The sequence below is a fragment of the Arvicola amphibius genome, chromosome 11 (assembly GCF_903992535.2).
Source record: "Arvicola amphibius chromosome 11, mArvAmp1.2, whole genome shotgun sequence".
NCBI classification, from domain to species: Eukaryota; Metazoa; Chordata; class Mammalia; order Rodentia; family Cricetidae; genus Arvicola; species Arvicola amphibius.
The window spans coordinates 73,942,324-73,962,494 of record NC_052057.2 but is presented as its reverse complement, the minus strand read 5'-3'; the positions used below and the strand labels follow the sequence as shown (position 1 = coordinate 73,962,494).

The 20,171-nt window shown below is 43.1% G+C and overlaps 2 protein-coding genes across 6 annotated transcripts in view; one reads left to right on the top strand and one right to left on the bottom strand.

Annotated features, from left to right (window-relative positions):
* Cspp1 (centrosome and spindle pole associated protein 1) overlaps positions 1-10,043 on the top strand; it is a 102,841-nt gene extending 92,798 nt beyond the window's left edge. For 4 of the 5 annotated variants that reach the window (XM_038347305.1, XM_038347306.1, XM_038347304.1 and 1 more), the window contains 6 exons: positions 344-484; positions 2,667-2,713; positions 4,698-4,761; positions 5,636-5,745; positions 7,538-7,676; positions 9,214-10,043. In XM_038347305.1, coding sequence (XP_038203233.1) covers positions 344-484; positions 2,667-2,713; positions 4,698-4,761; positions 5,636-5,745; positions 7,538-7,676; positions 9,214-9,428 — 716 coding nt within the window. In that variant the 3' untranslated portion in view covers positions 9,429-10,043. Of the gene's footprint in view, positions 1-343; positions 485-2,666; positions 2,714-4,697; positions 4,762-5,635; positions 5,746-7,537; positions 7,677-8,568; positions 8,683-9,213 lie in introns of all 5 variants that reach the window. The other variant, XR_005287368.1, reaches the window with a different exon arrangement.
* An 810-nt stretch (positions 10,044-10,853) lies between these two features.
* Arfgef1 (ADP ribosylation factor guanine nucleotide exchange factor 1) overlaps positions 10,854-20,171 on the bottom strand; it is a 94,139-nt gene continuing 84,821 nt past the window's right edge. The window contains exons 34-39 of the mRNA XM_038347303.2: positions 19,791-19,923; positions 16,810-16,949; positions 15,204-15,372; positions 13,992-14,130; positions 12,844-12,961; positions 10,854-12,260 (exon numbers count right to left, since the gene is read on the bottom strand). Of these exons, the coding sequence (XP_038203231.1) occupies positions 12,096-12,260; positions 12,844-12,961; positions 13,992-14,130; positions 15,204-15,372; positions 16,810-16,949; positions 19,791-19,923 (864 nt within the window). The 3' untranslated portion in view covers positions 10,854-12,095. The remainder of the gene's footprint in view (positions 12,261-12,843; positions 12,962-13,991; positions 14,131-15,203; positions 15,373-16,809; positions 16,950-19,790; positions 19,924-20,171) is intronic.

Genomic DNA, 20,171 nt, shown 5'->3' with positions numbered 1-20,171 from the left:
AGTGTCCTCAATCCCTTTTCAGGGCTTGATAGGTCATTTTAATCCTCACCCCACCCTCTTTTATTTTTCTGAGACAGGTTCGTATGCTGTAGGCCGTGCTGAGCTAGAACTCACTGTGTAGCCCAAGTGACCTTGACCTGGTAGCACTTTTAGAACTAAAGGCGGAAGTTTATCTGAATTTCATTCATTGTTTAATTATAAACCAGTTAATCTGTTCATTTTCTTAACAACATCTTGGATGCTTGCTTCCATATTTTATATTTAGAAATGTGTGTACAGATTTTTTTTTTGTCTAAATCTCAGTTGAAAACAAGATTTAACAGTTCTGTAATTTTTGCACCAGATTCAGAAACACGAGTGGATTTGAAATTACTGTACCCAGATCCTCCCCGGGATCACCACACCTTAGAGATTCAGCAGCAGGCCCTGCTCCGAGAGCAGCAGAAGAGACTGAACAGACTGAAAATGCAGGACAGTGCAGGAGGTAGGCTGCCCACACCACTGCTGCCCACGCCACTGCTGCCCACGCTGGCACTGCACACGCTGCTGCTGCAGATGGCGCTGCGGCCCTTCTTCCTCCAGCTGTTCAGGAGTTGGTTTTCTAGATTTGTTTTAAAAAGGTTATACACACACACACACACACACACGCATATATATATTTGTATTTGGGGGACATATATACATAGGTGAAGGTACCTTCAGAGATCAGAAGAGAGTGTGGGATCCCTGAAACAAACTCGGCAGTTGTGAGGCTCTAGGTGGGTGCCGGGAACCAACTCCTGTCCTGTAAGATCAGTGAACCGAGCCCTCTTGTCAGCATTTAAAAAAAATTTTTTTTTGAAGACTATCTTCTTGGCTGACCTGGAATTCACTGTGAAGACTAGGCTGACTTTGAAGTTGGAGCTGTCATCCTGCCTCTGCTTCCTGAGGGCTCGTAGGATGGGCATGTGCCACTCTGTCCAGTCTTTTTGGCTTTTACTGTCTCTTCAGTCCCAGGCAGGCTATTGCACTGGCAGCTCCATGTTCATGAGAGCTTTTTGCCATAGAGTTGGAAAAGGAAAACATTTCATAGTGTGCTCTGATCAGCCCAATAAGGTCCATCATGTATCCCTTTCTTGGGATACAGCTGTTCACAGTGTGGTATGCAGCTGTTCACAGTGTGGTATGTATGCACTTTAACCCAGGCACCCAAGAGGCAGAGGCAGGCAGATGGATCTCTGAGTTACAGGCCAACCTGGTCTACAGAGCTGATTCTAGCTAGGAAAGCCAGGCTGCACAGAGAAACCCTGTCTTGAAAAACAAAAACAGCTGGGCGGTGGTGGTGCACGCCTTTATTTCCAGTACTCGGGAGGCAGAGGCAGGTGAATCTCTGTGAGTTCGAGGCCAGCCTTGTCTATAAGAGCTAGCTCCAGGACAGGCTCTAGAAACTATAGGGAAACCCTGTCTCGAAAAACCAAAAAAAAAAAAAAAAAAAAAAAAAAAAAAGAGCTAGTTCCAGGACAGGCTCCAAAGCTACAGAGAAACCGTCTCGAAAAACAAAAACCAAACCAAAACAAAACAAAAAACCCAAAAAAGAAAAACAAAGACAGACAAAAATCTGTGGAGTATCAGGTTTGAGTGTTTGTTTTTGTATAATTATTCAGTTCTCTAAATCTAGTCCAATGATATTAGGACACTGACAGGATGAGGTCGGCAGCGAGGTAGGCTGCCGCCCTCAAGGGGCTGATGATGTGTAAGTCAGAGGCCAGATGTGAGCACTGGAAAGGGATCTAAGCCTACAGCCATGTGGAGCTCGCAGGTGCACAGGGTCAGTGCGCCCAGAGGTAGGGTGGTGTTGTCTCAGCATCCCTGGGCCTTCCTGAGCACACGTGGACATTGTGACTTTACCTGTATCCCACTTTTTTTGCCAGCCTGCAGGCCCTTGAGAGTGGCCAAAGAAAACAAGTCGTTAAGACTAGGCTAGGCTTGATCTTGTTAGTTTTTGGAAACTTGAGACCTCTTCTTGGTGGGCTGATATGGCTTGCAGAATCTGAGGAAGGTCCCCGACCTCGGGAGGTGTTACAGGAAGGAGTAAGTGATCTGACACCTTAGGCTGAGCTCATAGATCAAGACTTGGACAATCACTGTATAAGAGACATCATCCCTCCTCATGGTAAAGAATTTTAAGTGTCAAAAGTCTGATTTTGTGGGATCTTCCTATTGTAGGCACAGCAAGACTAACACGGTTCCAGATAGGTACAGGTATTTCTTACTGCGAGTGTCCATCTGCCTAAGTCAGGAAGATGGAAGGATGTGGCCGTCACTGCAGCCGCCACTCCATGTGGGAGATGGCTGCAGATGGCTGCGCTACTGGCCTAGGGCTGGCTGCCCGCAGTTTAGCTTACTCCAACCCCTGCTTAAGCCATGGCTTTGTGCAGAGACTATAGGAGCAAGACAGAGAGTTAAAGAAGAAATCCTATGTTAATTTTTTCTTAGATATCAAAGTTCACAAAGATTCATTTACCAGTATAGATACAAGATTTAATGAGCAAGTAGCATCATTTCTAAGATTGTTGTGGTATGTGAGGTAAAAATACTTTTCAGTAGAAGTTAGTAATAGGAGATCTGAAATGTATTTCATTTGTTAAGCATCTCTAAATGTCTGCCTGTTATTCTGTTGACTACAGCTGGTCTAGACACCGTCTACAATGGGAAAGGACAGGGGCACAGGATGGTAAGCATCAATTCACATTTTCAGGTTAGATTTTGGGGCCTATGTTAAATGAGTATTCTAGATTTTGAACATGTCCATATTATTCTTTATATTTAAAACTTAAGTTGCAAGTGCAATGTCCAAAGATCCGTGGTTAAGATGTGTAGAGAAAATTGACTATAATGGGAAGAATAACACCCACGTGGCTTGAGCTGGTGTTGTTAGCTGTGTCATTTGAGGGAGGTGGGCAGATTGTTTAATTTTTATGCCTCAGTTTCCCAGTGCTTATTGTGAGGATCAGTACAGACTCCATGTTTGCAAGGTCTAGATAGGTTTGGCATATATATTCTGTATAGTGTCTATTAAATAAGAATGTGTGCAAGGGAGACTGTAGGGTAAAGGAGATAACACATGGAACTGACAAGTTCTTTGTTGTCGAGCCCGGCCACACTGGTTGCAGAGTTGTTAGCAGCAGAAGTGGATTTGGCAGTGCAGAAGATAAACAAGAGTGGTACCTTACTCTTACCTGAAGTGACATTATATGAAGGCTGCATTAACAAGTATCTTTGCTCCGTGGGCCAGAAACTGTTGAGTGTGTTCAGGGTACAGGAGTCTTGGAGAGTATTAAAAAAAAAAAATCCCTTTTCCCTGGAGGCTTGCCTTCTGTTCGGAGAGGAGGGGACACATTGCTGTGGTGCTGTTGGGAAGGCGAGAGCAGGGTACGGGCGCTGGAGAGGGTTGGCCCGGCTGGACTTTCAGTTTATAGCACAACAGCTATGGGGGAAGTAACTGGAAAACAGGGCAGTCCCTGGAGGAAGACTACTTGAGCAGAGGAGGCTGGAGCAAGGGTGAGCGGGGAACAGATGGGCCATCCACAGTGTGGGTGATGAGACGCCTCTTGTGGAGAGCAGACTCACAGGAGGAGTTCAGTGGGAGTCAGAGGAGATATTAGTTCAATATATGGAAGAGTCAAGTGTACAAAACAATTGTCAGCAGGAGCAAGTGGATTCATTGGTAGCATGTTGGATCAAAGTGCCCAGACCACATGGAAGTTGTAGGTGCCTAACAACACACAAAGTGCTTATCGTACAACTTCCCACTTGGTATTTCACTATAGTAGGTCCAAGCTCATGTTTTCCCTACAGTGTGTCATCCTGCGCCTGTAGTGCGCCTGTGGAGGTTGCTGTGCCTAGGGCTATTGTGTGTATGACAGCATCTTTCCTACTTTCCATGGGACTGTCATCTACCCACTTTTCAGAACTGGTAACACCGCCCCAGTTCCTAGCACAGAAGAATTTAGGAAGCGACTACTCTGACCCGCTCAAAAGACAGGAGAACCTCAGTAGCACTTAATGCTTAATGTTTCGATTCACGGCTTCATACGCTTTTCAGCGACAACCACAAGAGGGCAGTAAGGAGTTAGTAAATGTCTCAAGCAGGGTGAAATCAGGCCTTCCTGCTGTCTGGTGTCTTGGTGGGGCGGTCTGGTGTCTTGGTGGGGCGGTCTGGTGTCTTGGTGGGGCGGTCTGGTGTCTTGGTGGGGCTGTCTGGTGTCTTGGTGGGGCTGTCTGGTGTCTTGGTGGGGCTGTCTGCTGTCTGGTGTCTTGGTGGGGCTGTCTGGTGTCTTGGTGGGGCTGTCTGGTGTCTTGGTGGGGCGGTCTGGTGTCTTGGTGGGGCGGTCTGGTGTCTTGGTGGGGCGGTCTGGTGTCTTGGTGGGGCTGTCTGGTGTCTTGGTGGGGCTGTCTGGTGTCTTGGTGGGGCTGTCTGGTGTCTTGGTGGGGCTGTCTGGTGTCTTGGTGGGGCTGTCTGGTGTCTTGGTGGGGCGGTCTGGATACTAAAATGTGGTTGTTAGGAGGGAAGCAGTCCTGTCATCTCTTTGTTGTTTTGTTGGGGGTTAGAGTAGAAACCTGCGATGTCTCTTAGTGTGACGTATTTTCCTACTCCAGACTAAAAATTTGGCCATTAATGTGTGACTATTGTTTTCTTTTTCTTTTTTTAAATTTAGCCCAGAGATGACACTAACGACTTTTTAAAAAATTCATTACTGGAATCTGATAGTGCTTTTATTGGTGAGTGTCCCCCCCCCCATTCCCCCCCCCCCCGTGTGTGTCTATTTTAGACCTTTTTTTAAAAAGATTTATTTATTTATTATGTATACAGTATTCTGTCTGTGTGTATGCATGCAGCCCAGAAGAGGGCACCAGATCTCATTACAGATGGTTGTGAGCCACCATGTGGTTGTTGGGAATTGAACTCAGGACCTTTGGAAGAGCAGTCAGTGCTCTTAACCTCTTGAGCCATCTCTCCAGCCCCTAGACCTTTAAGATAGGATTTCTCTTTGTAGCACAGGCTGAACTGGAACTCACTGTGGCCCAGGACAACCTCAAACTTTGATCCTCCTCCTCCTGAGTATTGAGATTGTGAGTGTGCACTGCTGTGCCAGGCTGGTACAGCCATTTTTGAGAGTAGTTTAGTAGCCACACAAAATGCTGAGCAGTCACCATAACACCTGACAGTAATTCCTAGTTTCCATCCCAAAGAAATCATGTCCACACAGAGATGGACCTGAAGATTCCTCAAGTGGTATCATTCAAGTGTCACTAGGTAGCAATATTCTCCAGCTGGCAAGTGCAGAGGCAAAGTATGATGCGTCCATATAATGAAATGTGAGATGGTGCACAAGCCTCAGACACATGCCCAGTGAGACACAAAGGACTGTGTTGTAGAATTCCACTTGTGTGCAGTCTTAGGGAAGAGAATGTTGGACTGGGCCTGGGGAGTGGTTGCCAGTGAGCATAGGGAGCTATTTGAGACAATGGAAATTCGAGATAGTCATGATTGTCCAACCGCAAATTCAAATAGCGTCGCCATAAAGCACTTAAAGACCTCAGAGTCTTGAGCCTTAGCTCTAAAATTCAAGATCTCTTTGTGTGGCCCTGTTAGGTGCTTATGGTGAGACCTACCCTGCCATTGAAGAGGAGGCCTTCCCTCCACCGACACAGCTGCCCTCTGCAAGGGAGCGCAGGAGGAACAAACTGAAGGGACTAGATTCTGTACGTATGACTGTTTCCCTCCCGCATCTCAGTTCAGATGATTCAAAGCTTGGGCTCAATTTATGTGGGCCAATTTAAAAAACAAAATGGGGAAGGGACTTGCTTTGAAAAGTGGGTGTGGTCTGAGTCTTGGTTCTGCTGTCAGTTATTGTGGTGACCCTGTAGCTCTCATGACGGTAAATACGTAGCTCTGTAAATGGCAGAGATATCCTTTTCTATAAATGCTAAACTTAGTGCCTCAGCCTTTATCTTATTCCCTATATATGGGCTTTAGTGAAGCCACACACAGCAACCAATAGCATTTATCATAAGCCTGTTGGCCTCGAAATAACATAATATGGTGGCAGCTCCATTTGGTCAAGTGAGTTTCCCAATAGGTAAGAGGGCTAAGATTCAAACCCATGTTCTTTTCCACAGCTTTACAGTGTAGTTAATACAAGGCGTTGGAGGCTTCAACAAACCATGTTCTTCTGATGGTATCCTTCCTCTTTGGGTAGACAACTTTGGACAGCTTCTTAAGCTCTTTATTCCCATTTATAGGACATACACTAGTAGTCAGGAGCTCAAGAACCGTCTGCTAACTAGCATAATCGCATGGCTAGCCTTATCGGGTAGACACATTTCTTTACCCTAGGTAACTACTAATCACTGTTGGTTCATGTTGTCTTCCTGCATATTTCATATAAATATTCATATAAACATTTCTTGTTCTTCAAGGGCCATCCATCTTAGAGCATGTGTTAATAATACCAGTTTCCTCTTTATTATATGTAGACACTACAGTTTGCTCATTCATTCGACAGGTGATGACTACCGGGGTGTCACATGTTAGCTGGCATGACTAAGATGGCTCTTCGCATTCATGTACAAGTTTCATATGGGTTTTTGTTTTGCTCTACCTATTTCTCTTGAGTGTGTACCTAACAGAATTACTGGATTATTTGATCACTGTATGACTTCAACATTTTGAAGGATTTTCCCAAAACATGGTCACCATTTTCAAACATTTTTCACTTACAGCAGTATATGAATTTCCTATTTCTCCATTTGCTTGCAACTAAAATGCCCATGTCATAGACTATCCCATGTGCTTCCTAGCCAGTTGTGGATCTGCTTTGAAGTCCCTTTATCCATTTTTAAATTGTGTGGTATCTTCACTGGTGAAACTTAGGATTTCTATATACATTCAGATATTAGATTTGCAAATGTTTTCTATTAAAAAGATTGTTCTTTATCATCTTGGTGGTTTTGAAGCATAGATGCTTTAGCTTTTAATAAGGTCCAAATTGCCAGTTTTATCATTTGGATTTCTGATGGTCTTACATAAGAAATTAGTTTACTATAAAACCATGAAGATTTACTTGATATACTTGAGCTAGTTTTGCATACGGGATCTAGAGTCTGAATTCTTCCTTTAGCATGCAGACACTATTTCTCTAGCACTGTTCACTGAAAAGACTGTTTTCTTTCCCTGTTGCATTTTGTTTGGTCTTTATTAAGAAAAATACCATGATTAATTTCTTCTGTTGCTTTGTGTGTCTGCCCTGGCAGTGACACACTATCTTGAGGACTAACCCTCAGCTACTACTGTTTGTGTTTTCCTTTTGTGCCCTATAATTCCTGAACCTTATTCAGCTTGCCAGCATTTATGTTACCACAATGCTGCTTCTTAGCCCTGACAAAGACAGGAGACAGGATCCATATGCTGTGCTTTTGCTCTTCATAGTATGTATTAATTCAGGGTAAAACTATGTTGATTGATTGTTGGGAGTGTTTTTAAATTCTCTTTTAGGATAGTAGTCGGCTTCACATACCACCAGACGGTCTCTCTTTAAAATCTGTCTCCAGTGTAAATATCGATCAGCTTAGAACGAGAAATGAAGACAGAATGAGAAGACTAAATGAGCATCAGAAGAAACCCACTAACACAGGTATCATGCAGATGTTCACTGGCTAGTGCACATCTGGAGGAAATGAGAATTTTGAAATCCTTTGAGTTTTATGGTCAAGGACATAACTAGCCTGCTAATCCTGGGCTGGAGGTTAACCCTGCAGCAGATTATTGACACTAGAAGGTGCCCTGTAAGAGCAGACCCTAAGCAGTTCCAGGAGAATGGTGTGTGTGAAGTACATCCCCAGTGCTTCATCAGGGAAAGTGCTAACTTTAGAATTACTCACTGAAGTAAGGAATGATCAGAAGCTTTGGGTTTTAAGTGACACATCTTATTTTAAGTCTGTAGTATTTATAAGGAAAAAAAATACCTTTACTTGGCTTTCTGCATCAGGAAGAAAGAAAAATAGTTTTCAGTTAATATTCAAAGCCAACAAGCTGATTCTATGAATGGTTCTGGGCGAAACCTTCCATGAAGCACAGGGCAGCTTCAGACCTCTTCTGTAGCCTGTGTCATACATACCCTTTGTAAAAACAAACAAACAAATAAACAAAAAAAAAACCAGGCTGCCAGTCCCTGGGATGCTGGTCTGTTTACAGAAGTCTTTGGTCTGTTAAACTGCATTGCAGTATTTTGTTGTTACAACTTTTTAAACCTCTCTAGTCCAGGAGCGGTGTGTTCCGACAGTAAACACTCTTCCACCAGATGCGCAGACACAGTGAACTGAGGGAGTAGTACTTTTCATTTCATGTCAGAGAAAACATGGAATAGTGAAGATAATGAATGTATACCTAAAATTGCCTTTTGTTTTAGAATCAGACTTGAACTAATACTTCAAAAGGATATATTTGAGAAGAGATAGAAAAGCTTAAGATTCTTTTCAGGTTTTCGATGTCTAAACTATTTGTTTTAACACTGTCCTTTCAAACAGGAGCTTTGTGGTACGATGTGGACTGATTGCTCATTAACTGATTGCACACCCCTTTGCTGAGCTAACCCAGGCCAGATGTCATTTTTTTTTAGAAAAAGAAATTGACATCACAGGGTAGGAAGACAGATTTTTCATATTTTATATTTATTAAGTCAAATATATAGACTTTAAGTAACATCAGATGTGGTTAATGAACAAGTCCCCTCTTAAATGGGCCATTTTAGATTAGTGCAGATGTAATTTCCTCCGAATGACTTTTGACATGCCTGTATCAGGTGCTATAAGGCCGGACAAGTATTCCTCAAACTCTGCTAAATTAAAGGCTTGTGTCATGTCCACTTGTTTTTCCTAATGGTAACAGACACGAAATAAGATAGTCTATATTTCTACAGTCAACGTCTCATGTTTGGTAGAGTCTCCTTTGGTACAGTTCAAAGTTCTTGTAGCTGCAGTGCCATGGAGTTAGTTTATTTCTTTCCACCCCCAACATAGCCCCCTTCATGCATGGGCTCCTACTGCCAAAGGGATAGTTGTTGTGGGGAGGAGCTGTGATTCTGTAAAGAGATGCAGAGCTCTAAGGGGCTGGACTATAGGTGCCCTGTGTATGTCACGTGCCACCCGACTTGTCTCTTTCGCCTCCTGTAGATGATGAGAGTTCACTGGTCGACCCTGATGACATCATGAGACACTTGGGTGAGGATGGATCCAACTCTGTGGCAACTGAGCCCTGGCTCCGCCCAGGCACCTCTGAAACTCTGAAACGGTTCATGGCAGAGCAGCTGAATGAGGAGCAGCAGCAGCGGGTTCCTGGAAAGCCAGGCACTTTCACTTGGCAGGGCCTGTCTGCTGCGCATGCTTAAAATAAACCCTCTCTAGACCCAGCAGTGCCTTTTAGTGTAAGGAGCTGTATCTTGAATGTTTTGCTTGTAGCCCTACCTAAATATTATTTATGTTCTATCTATATATAAAGTGTATTTTCCCATGATATGTTACATATATAATATAATGTATATAAAATCCCTGATTGATTTATAACATGATTGTATAGAATTATTTTTGCAATTTTGCCATGAGTGGTAATGAACTCTTGATTCAACTACCATATGTGCATTCAATTCTGCTCGTCATCAAGAGGGGTAGATTAGCGCTAACAGGGCTGTGAAGCAGAGCACATTTTCACTAGCACACTCGCCACTGCTAACTTGTATTGAAAACAGTTCTTAGGGAACACGCCCGCCAGAGGTGTTGACTGTTCCAGCTGCTATGTAAATGCTACTCATTCCCATGACCTTTGTAGCTACAGATTCCACAGGAGTCAAGGCGCTGTGACCGTCTTACCTCCATGAGCCATGACTAAATGTTACATCTTCTGCCTCTATTTTATTTTTAATGTTGATAAAGCATACTCAGCTATTAATTTATCTGATTTCACTATTTCTTGATACAAATAAAGTTTTATTTTTATTAACTACCAATGTCAGTTTCTTTACTTGAAGTAGAATTGAGGTTTCTAGAGCCTAAAAAGCTCCCACCTAGAAAGGACGGGGCAGTGGTCTTCTGTCCACTCCTGAGACCCTTGGCTAATCAGTAGTGAATGATACTTCAGAACAAAACTGGTTCAATTTCTACTTGAAAATATTCCTTACTTGGATTAGGGTCTTGAGTACATACCATGATGACAGCTGAAGACAACCCAGCCACTGCCTCTCTGACATTTCCAGGGACAGAAGAGTTTACCAAAAATGAGAAATTTCTGGTATTCCTGTTTGGGGCTACATGCAGTTTTTATGTTCAGTTTTGCTCTATTAATAAGTTTTCTCCTGTCAGTGTCTGACAGTAAGAAGGACCGTGTTCTCTTTGGAGAGAGAGGATGTTACTGCCAGTCATGTAAGGAGATGGCTTAGATCAGCAGACAGCAAAGTGGCTTTTAGTTCTACCGTTTATCCTGCTTTGAACAAGGCTGCTCTAAAGAGATGGAGGCAAAGACTGCAACATCTCCTTTCTTGAAATTAACTAATCGCATAGCTGGAACTGACTCCTTTACAAAATGTCACATTACAAACTCCCCGCAAGGCAGGGGGAACCTTTTCCAGTCTCACAGTAAATAGCTTTATCTCTGATTAGTAAATACGCTTTTGGATCTCCTAGGACTAAGGTGAAGGACCTAATGCATAGACTGCAAAGAAGTGTCTTTGTAGCTAAAAAAATATCATTTTTATAGTTTGGACTTAAAAAACATCAATGAAAACAGGGCTGTAGGTTACACAGTTTTAACTGCACTGATGAAATAATTCAAAAACTTTATTGACCTATAACTTGATTAGATATGCCAGATGAGAATCAATATTGTACAGAAAGTTGTACAGAATTTTTACATAGAAAACTTTACATCTGTACCATATACATTTTATCCATCTGAAAAAATTTTCTACATCCACTGTTAATATGGAATGCTTGACAAGCTTTCGTTTTAACCATCAGAGCACAATTCACAGTATTAATACATTTCCAGTAAATCTAACCTCCCCCAACCATGCCAGATTTGTTATTTTAATATATTCAACATTAAATTCTGTACATAGAATAAAATCTACATCAAGCCCCGCCACCCAAAAGAAAAAGTGACAGCAACCTAGATTCATTTTGCAGTGATTCAAGTTTCAGTCTGTGTGAAAAGTCATCTACTTTAATGGCTCATCTTTAAAGCCCTAGGAATATGTCACAGGTAGTTCTTGTCAGCACGGATGTCTCCTGCCTTGGTGGTTTCCCTTCCTGTTGTGATCTTGACAAGCACTGGCCACAACAGATTTAGGTCATATTAAGTCCTCAAAATGACCATTCCCCGCAAAAGACAAAAGTTCAACCCAAATGTTTTAGTGCATTTGACAAAATATTATGGGTATTTAGCAAGTAGATAAGAAAATAAAGAAATCAGACAGTGCAGGAAGAACAATATGTTTAAGGTTTTTATATTACAGACCTGCATCTCTGTACATTTTCACAGAAAGATGATGATTCCCAGTATCTCAGATAGCCTGAGTGTGCAAAAAATCTTCAGAGTAAGAATACCATAGTTGCTAAATATCTTTTACCATGAGCAATAATTTTCTCCCTTCCCCCCAATTATAAACATTTTATCCTTCAAAATACAGCTCTCCTGAGTTGTACTTCTTGCAGAAGTTCCATCTTTATATCTATACTTCTTTGGGTAAGTTTCATTTCCGTACCTGCCAAAAGTGTGTGGGGCTCACCCTGCCCAGAGGACAAGGAAGGACCCATGAAGGTAAGCTGACACTCTTTGAACAGGCTTTCTGCTCAACGTGAGCCCAACATGACAGAGAAGCCACCAGACTACTAAAGGGACCGCATGGAGTGTTCCGACTGAGTTATAGCTGCAAGCATCTTTACCACTAATTCTCAGACACTGCAATTCAGAGAAACAATTTTTCAGTAGGAAACCTCTGCTCCAGGGTCCTTTTTGTAGAGCAGAGGAATGTAAACACCAACAGAAAAATACTCAGTTCTCATCATTGCTTGTTTATTCCAAGTTCCTGTTCAGGTGGTTGTGATATCTGAAAAACTATTCCAATTCGTAGGAAAAATCTTCTAAGAACAGCGCGAAGTTCAGGAATCAAGTCAAATTGCATAATTTCACATAAGAGAGGGTAGTAGAATGATGCATGAGCTTTAAACTGGGGGAGGAGATAAATGTCTCCATTAGTACTGCTTGTATTACAAACCACAGAAGCTAAGCTGCCTTTAAAAGCTAGAGCAGCCCTGACTGTAGAGAGGTGGGTCTGCCCAAGTATTAAGGACATAGATTATACAACTGAAAGCATGAAAGGAATTAAGAACAACAAAAATGTGTGCAAACCCAGGCCACTTGGTTCTTTACTCCTTAAAAAAAATTTTCTATTTACATATCTGACATTTAATAAATTAACATACTTTTCCTGCATACTGAGCAAAGGTAAGCAGGCTAGGGAGGAAAATTGAATCTACATTTACATAGAGATAATGTTTATCTTTATTTTTACTGGCATAATTGTTCACTCTGCTTAACTGGAGAGCTACTAAATACACTAAAGGCTGGATGCAGCCTGCGCACAGGCCCAAGAATCAGACATGGCGAGGCAGAGGCTCAGGGCAGGATCACATTGTGCGGGAGGAGCATCAGTTGTGTCTGCTCTAACTGAAGTGCTGATCAGAAAGCAGAGTGACAGTGAGCACAGCCTAGGTTTGCGCGGGGACGGGCGCCCGGGGCCCCATACTCACCCTGCTGTCACTGATCTTCAGGACTTTAGTTAGGAACAACAAAAGTAAGTTAGTCCAGGCCTCCCGGTGACTCTCGGATGTCAGGGTGAGGAAGTAACTCAGTGCTTCACTGCAGACGCTGCAAAAGAGAAGGCTGGGTTTTATATACTGAGACCTACTGGTCTGCACTCAGAGAGCTCCGGAGACAAAAGAGGGCAGGGAATATTAACTGCTGAACTGGCTGGACCCTATTTGTTTTTATTAACTTGGCAACAAGACTTGTTTTTCAAATTAGGAAGAAAACAGTAACAGAACCCACTGGGAACTGTGGGAAACCTGCATCTCCATCTTCTCTCTCACTTAGAGCCCCTGAGTGACTGAGCAGGTGTGCAGGCCTGCTGGTGAGACCTGGGCTGAAACTCATGGCTTTTCCCTTCACTGACTATGAGGTTCAGCCTCTTCTGCACCTGATTAGTTTTGTCCATAAAATAGGAGACTGGACAGTGACTTCTGAGACATATACTGAGCCACTGCTCTCAGGACAGGAATGAGCGATGCATGGGCAGCCTTTACTCAACAGCCTTTCAGTCCGAGCACAAGCTAAATTTACTTATCATGAAGTAAAACAGAATGAAACAAATTCAACTAATCAAAATTCCAACTGGGCAGTGGTGGCAAACACCTTTAATCTCACCACTTGGGAGGGAGAGGTAGGCAGATCTTTTTGAGTCTGAGGCCAGCCTGGTCTACAGAATACCAGGACAGCCAAAGATACACAAAGAAACCTAGAAAAAACAACAAATCTCCAAATAGGTTTTTAATAAAAAATGCAGGCAGATAAGGCAACCTGTCACTTTTCACGACTGCTTTATAAGAAAGACCTATCTTAGGCACTGGAAGGAGTCAAGATCAAGTTTCTGAGTGATAAGATTTCCCCTTTGTCCTTCCTGTATGTTAGACTTGACCTGCTTGGGTGCTGCTGTGGTCCAGACACCAGGAAGCACACACAAGAATCCACAGGCAGCCTGTGACACAGGAGAGACGCCAGGTTTGCAGGGGAGAGGGGCTGAATGCTAATTTTCATACTCATCTGAATTCTAAAGGTTCAGCCATCTGCTGCCGCTACTGTCCCTTTTCTAGTCCACACAGCTACCATCCACGAGCCTTACTTTAGAAGCCTCTGCTGGACCTCTTCCCAGGCACTGACTCGGCTCTCGTCCATGTACATCCGGAAGAGAATGCGCAGCCCACAGGCCAGGCTGCTTGTCTCCTGTTTTAGAAGATTGGGCTTGGACTTGCCTTTGAAGCCTGCAGAGGGGAAGTTTCTGGAGTTAGACGGGGAAGGCACCTTACAGAAAGGTCCAACATCCTGTGGGGAGACAGCACTGGCTGCCTATAAAGCAGACCCTACAGCCCAGCATTTCTCAACCTGTGGGTGCCACCCTCTGGGGCCGCATATTTACAACATGATTCATAGCAGCAGCAAAACTAGTTAGGAAGTAGCAACGAAAATAATTTTGTGTGTGTGTGTGGGGGGGGGGGGGTGGCAGCTTCAGGAAGGCTGAGAACCACTGCTCTGAACCTTAGTTATAAAACATTTGGGAAAGCAAACGCTCCAAAAGAACTACACCTGGAGCCCTGCAGGCAAAACAGCAGGTGCAGAGCTCTGCCCACGGCAGGCAGGCTCCATATCAGAGGCTATGGAGGGAGGGGCTGTTGCAAGCCAGAAACACGGAAGGGCAGAGGAGAAGCAGTGCCCTTCACAGGAATGTCCTAGTCAGATGTCAGCATCTGTTCTCTGACTGGGGTGTAAAGGGAAGAGGATAAAGCCATGTTAGCTGAAAAAGCCAGGGACTACACAGCAGCCAGCATTCTACTGGATGCAGAAACAGCCCCTTCTTTATTTTTCTGGCTATGTTCTAAGGACCTTCTCCTATGAATGGGTACAAATATTTCTTGAATGTAGAAATGCCACTGTAATTTATACAAAGCTTATTTTTTTATTCAAATCTGCTAAATTTCCTAAAACAAATGTTCCTCATGTACATCATTCCTTTTGGTTCCGAGGAAAACAAAGTCATTCTAATAGGGATGGTAGAATCCATGTGGAACCTGGACTTAAGTTCTTCTCTCAAAGGAGGAGTTTGTAATTATGCCAACTTGCAATACGAAAGCAGTCTACATGATCTGAGGAAAACAAATCAGCCAGCTACTGAGGGGACTGAGTGGGGGAATGAACACACTCAGGTGATTATTTGGCTTCCAGCTGACACGGCCTGGGTGCTAAATTATATATTCTTATCACTAGACCTTTTTAGCATTCATTCAGCAACCACATGCCAGTGTGTTCTCAGTGACACTATGAGACATGGATGGCCTACCTGCTTTCCACAGAGCAGTCCTCTGTTCATTGTTGGAATTAAATGCTTTTGCAAATCTATGCGACTCTAATAAGCAGTCCAGTAGCTTAAAAAGCTGTTGTGATGTTAAAAAACGGTACATTCCTTGGTCTTGAGTATCAACGCGAACATCGAAGTCTACCGCATCTCTCTTTGGAAAACAAAATACCACAATACACACTTAAACTAGTTTTAGTAAACTTAAAACAACGCTCTCCCCTAGCCCTTTTCTCTTTAATATCCGTGTATCTATGTGTATGCCTGTTCATCTGTATGTGCACTACATGTACGTAGGTGCCCGCCCACACAGGCCAGAGTTGAGAGTACTGGATCACCTGGTACTGCCTGAGGGGAGTGCTGGGACTCAAACCAAGTCTTCTGCCAAGAGCAGCAAGTGCTCTTAACCTTTGAGCCATCTCTATGGCTTCCATGTCCTATCCAAGGCGTGAGCAAATCTATCTTAACAAAGTAGAAAACATGTGCCTTCTTTTAAGGGTCTGGTACCAGCACCCTTCCCATTGTCTCAGACCTTTCTGGAACCCTGACACCAGGCTTTGGTCCTCCCATGCCACCTCTAGCTCAAAGCCCTTTCTCTCCTCAAGCAGTTTTGCATCTCTGAATAATGATTTTAATTACTCTCTTGCAGGATCCCCGTTCTTTTTCTAGTAATCTGATGGCAAATTACCTCCTCTGTGATTGCATCCATAGAGGTGGTAGGACTATGGGCAACAGGCCCAGACCAGCTTTTCTCCATGTTTCTCGATGGCCAGCTCAAGTGCTCACACACCCTGTGTCTAAAAAGCACTCTTCCCAGCCTCACATGGTGTGGGATTTTTTTCTTCTCAACAAACTCCTCCTCCCGCAAATGCACACACCTTTCCTAACTGCATCCTTTGCCTCGGTAGCCTCCACCACAAGTGTACTATTTAGTGTAACTCCAGATGGCTCCACTCTCGACACCAGTCACTCGGAAATACTGGATAGTACCTGTTCCCCCTTCCACCCTGGTTTTGTCTCTGGTGGGAAGTGCCTATCAATAAGCATATTGACATACCACCAACCTGGGAGACAGAGCAAGGCAAACCCTTTCATGACCCGTCATGCTCCTGCACTATTACTCCATTTCTTCAGACCTCTGTACAACGAAACTTCTTAACAGAGCTAACGATATATAGTCTCCATCTCCTCCTCTACACCCACTACAACTAGGCTCTTGTCCTCAGTGTTAAACTGAGTTCAATGTCAAGCTTATGAACACCTATGAACTATTAGAGTCATGTGACCCATCTAGAGCACTTCGTTAATCCTTCTTAAAACATTTGTTTTGACTTTGACCTTCCCTTGCTTCTTCCTCTTGGGCCTCACTGGTTTCCATGGCATCTCCACTGACTGCCTTGACAGCTGTGGTGAATGAGGCCCCAAGCTCACTCCCTGACCCTCCCTCTCTGCCATGGCCATTCTTATACCTCATGACAGGAGCTCAAGGCTCGGAATGACAACTACATGAAGGTCTTCCAAATGACATCTCTAGCCCGAATGTTGTGAGGCCAGAGCCTGCAGCCGCCTCCCTCCTCTCACAGGCTCTCACCTGGGCTGCAGCTAAGTTCTCCGCGTCCTCCTTCTTACTTGTGGCTGGGAAGAAGACGATGTTGTCGATGGTCTGGATGAGCTCCAGCTGCACAACACATTTAATCAACAGGGCAGCAAACAATTTTTGTTCTGGGAATTCTGTGAGGAAACCCCCCAACGCACATGCAAACAAAACATTATTTTGAATCCTTTATAAATTCTATGACATTACAACGCTAAGGAAACATTACTGTGTACGAAGGTCATTTGCATAGCTCACACTGAAGAAGATATCCTGCCTTTGTTCATAGATACCACTTGCTAAAGTTAACTTTGTATCAATGAAATGTTTAAGAAAGTAGTTACTTTAAGAAGTGGAAATATCTTACATGATTTGAACAGTGTACTTGTTCAAATTGATTACTTTCAATTCAGGTTATTATTGAAATAAGTAGCTTTTCCTGATGTCCAAGTCTATTCTTTGAAAATCTGAAAACCTGTATAAGGAAACCGCAGGACCCAGATTAACACAAAACAGAATGTGGGATAGCCAGGATTCTCATCAAACCATGGGATATTGTAGTTTAGCTGTCCGACAGGCTTATCTTGGTCCACGTGTGTTTATAGATTAAACTAATATTTATTTTCAATTGATACACCAGTAAAAAAATTATAAACATGTAGGTTAAGGACACTGCCACTAAAACCAGTTTCAGAAGTGTTCCCACACAGCCTTCTACTCCACAGCAAAGACAAACTTCACTCTTCAGTCTGCCAGCCTGCTAGGATGGCATCAAAGGACAGCACAGCTTTTCAGTTACCATGCAGCTAGGCAGGTGCAGATGGAGGAGCTGAGAGAGAGGACTCAGCCACTAGTTGCTGTGAGCACTGGGCAGCACTAATGTGGGCTGGGCAGGGCAGGGAAGAGTCAGACAGCAAGGCCACATCTGGTTCCTGTTCTAATGGGCAACAGATGCCAAGAGGAATTACTTATTAATCAATCTTGGGGCAAGAGTTCCAGCAGTTGCCGATTTATAATCCCGTAGTTTCTTTCTAATATAAAAAGCATTTACTGTAAAATTCCTTCTCTGGTACCAATTTTTGCACTTAGTGAGACATTTGAGAGTTCCCTATTCAAATATTTTTCTAGAAATGTTGTTCTATATAGTATTCGGTTCTTTTTTTTTGTTTGTTTGTTTTTTTTTTTTTTTTGGTTTTTCGAGACAGGGTTTCTCTGCAGCTTTAGAGCCTGTCCTGGAACTAGCTCTTGTACACCAGGCTGGTCTCGAACTCACGGAGATCCGCCTGCCTCTGCCTCCCGAGTGCTAGGTTGAAGATAAGTTAAAAACAAAGAGCCCCACTAGGCCCACGGTCCCCCTTGCTACAGTGATAGCCAGCACTGTGCATTCTCACCCCTTTATTTTATTAGCCGAAACATCCCAGACCAGTCTTTCGGGAGTACTTGGACCCCAGAAGGGGCTGAACAGTAGGCAGGTGTTTAAGGAAAAGAGATTTCATCAGGATGTTGGGAGAGCTCTGAGTGGTACCTAGATATCCTCAGTAAGAGTTTGGCAGATGGGCTGCACTGTGACTCTCAAGAGGAATTTAAATGGTGCTACTACCATGAACAGCTTCATGGTTCTGTAGATGGTAAAAGAATTAGCATACAACCCAGTAATTCTACTTTCGTTTACATAAGACCCGACAACAGGTGTTCAGACTGCTTGGACACAAATACTCCCACTAGCGCTATTCATAATCCAAGTGGATTATGGATAATTATGGATAACAGAGGATTGTTAACTCAGTAATAGAAAGGAGTAAGTTACTGATTCATACTATGACGAATCTCAAGATCACATACTGTATGATTTCATCCATGTAAAACCCACAGAAGAGCCGAGACACAGACACAGAAAGCAGAACGGTGGTTACCAGGAGATAGAGAAAAGGAGAATAAGGAGTGGCTCCTCATTGACTATGGGATTTTCTTTCCGTAGTGATGAAAAGGCTTTGTAACTAGTCATGGGTGGCGTCTGACAACATTCTGAATGTATGAAATGAAACTCAGCTGTTTATTTGCAAATAGTCACTGTTCAGTGAGTATAGTCTCAATTAAAATTTCATTTCATTTATTTTCTGTTTACTGTGCATGTACATACATGTGTGTGTTGGCAGGTGGAGACCAGAGGGCAACTTTTAGGACTCAGCTCTTTCCTTCTACCATAGAGTTCCCATGGATCAAACTCAGGGCATCAGGCCTGGTGGCAAGTGACTTTACTTGTTGAGCCATCTAGTTGGTCACACAGACTCCAGTGTTATAAAGCATTTAAAGCCACCTTCTTTTCTAAAGAGGTGTAGTCTTTCCTATGTGTTATTTGCTTGCAGCAAACAAAACTGAACTGATGTCAAAAACTCATTTTGGGGCAAAGGTGATGGACAACTCTGAAAGTGGTCCACGGAGACAGGGTGGGCAGCAGTGCAGAAGTAGGGCCCTAGCTGGGAGCTCCTGCACTGGGATCCTTTACTAAGTGCCCAGCAGACAGGTAGAGGAAGACATGGGGTTTCCCACCTTTACACACAGAAAATGGGGTCTGAATATAGAGGAATAGAGAAGACCCATGCGCCCAAGGCAAACATTAGCCAAAGTTGACACTGCAGATGTTAATGAAATTCTTGACAGAGAATAGCTCTCAGAGATGTCCACACTGGGGTAGAAACAGTAAAAAGTTATCTCAAACCTAATTATGGAATATGCTGATTAATAAGAGCAACAACCAGGCGATGGTGGCACATGTTGTTAATCCTAGCACTCAAAAGCAGAGGCAAGAGGATCTCTCTGAGTTCAAGGTCAGCCTGGTCTACAGAGTGAGTTCCAGGACGGTCAGAGATACACAGAGAAACCCTGCCTTGAACCCCCCCCCCAAAAAAAAGTGTATCAAAAAAATGACTCTTACCTATATAAAGTATAGTTTATTTTTATTTAGATAAATAACTCACTTGCTGTAGGTTTCACTTTGCTAACTTCTTCATTCATAGTAGAAACAGAAATCAGTGGTGCCTGTTGTCTGTTATCAGAAGATCTTGGTTGAACAGAATCATGTATATCTATAGATTTCTGCGATATTGTATCCTAGTAAGATAAATTTATTGTTAAGCACAATGCAAGGAGGAACATACTTTCTGTTATTCATATTATACTATTTTTTTAAAAAAATTATAAAATTTAGATGTTATCCATGAAAAAAATCATTCTGCATTTAAATTATCTAGATACAGGTAAAAGCTGAATATCTTTAGGACAACAGCTGAGGGTTCATATGGGAAAGCTGCAAATCTGAGGCCAGCCTGGACTGCAGAAAGTGAAACTTAAAAACCCTA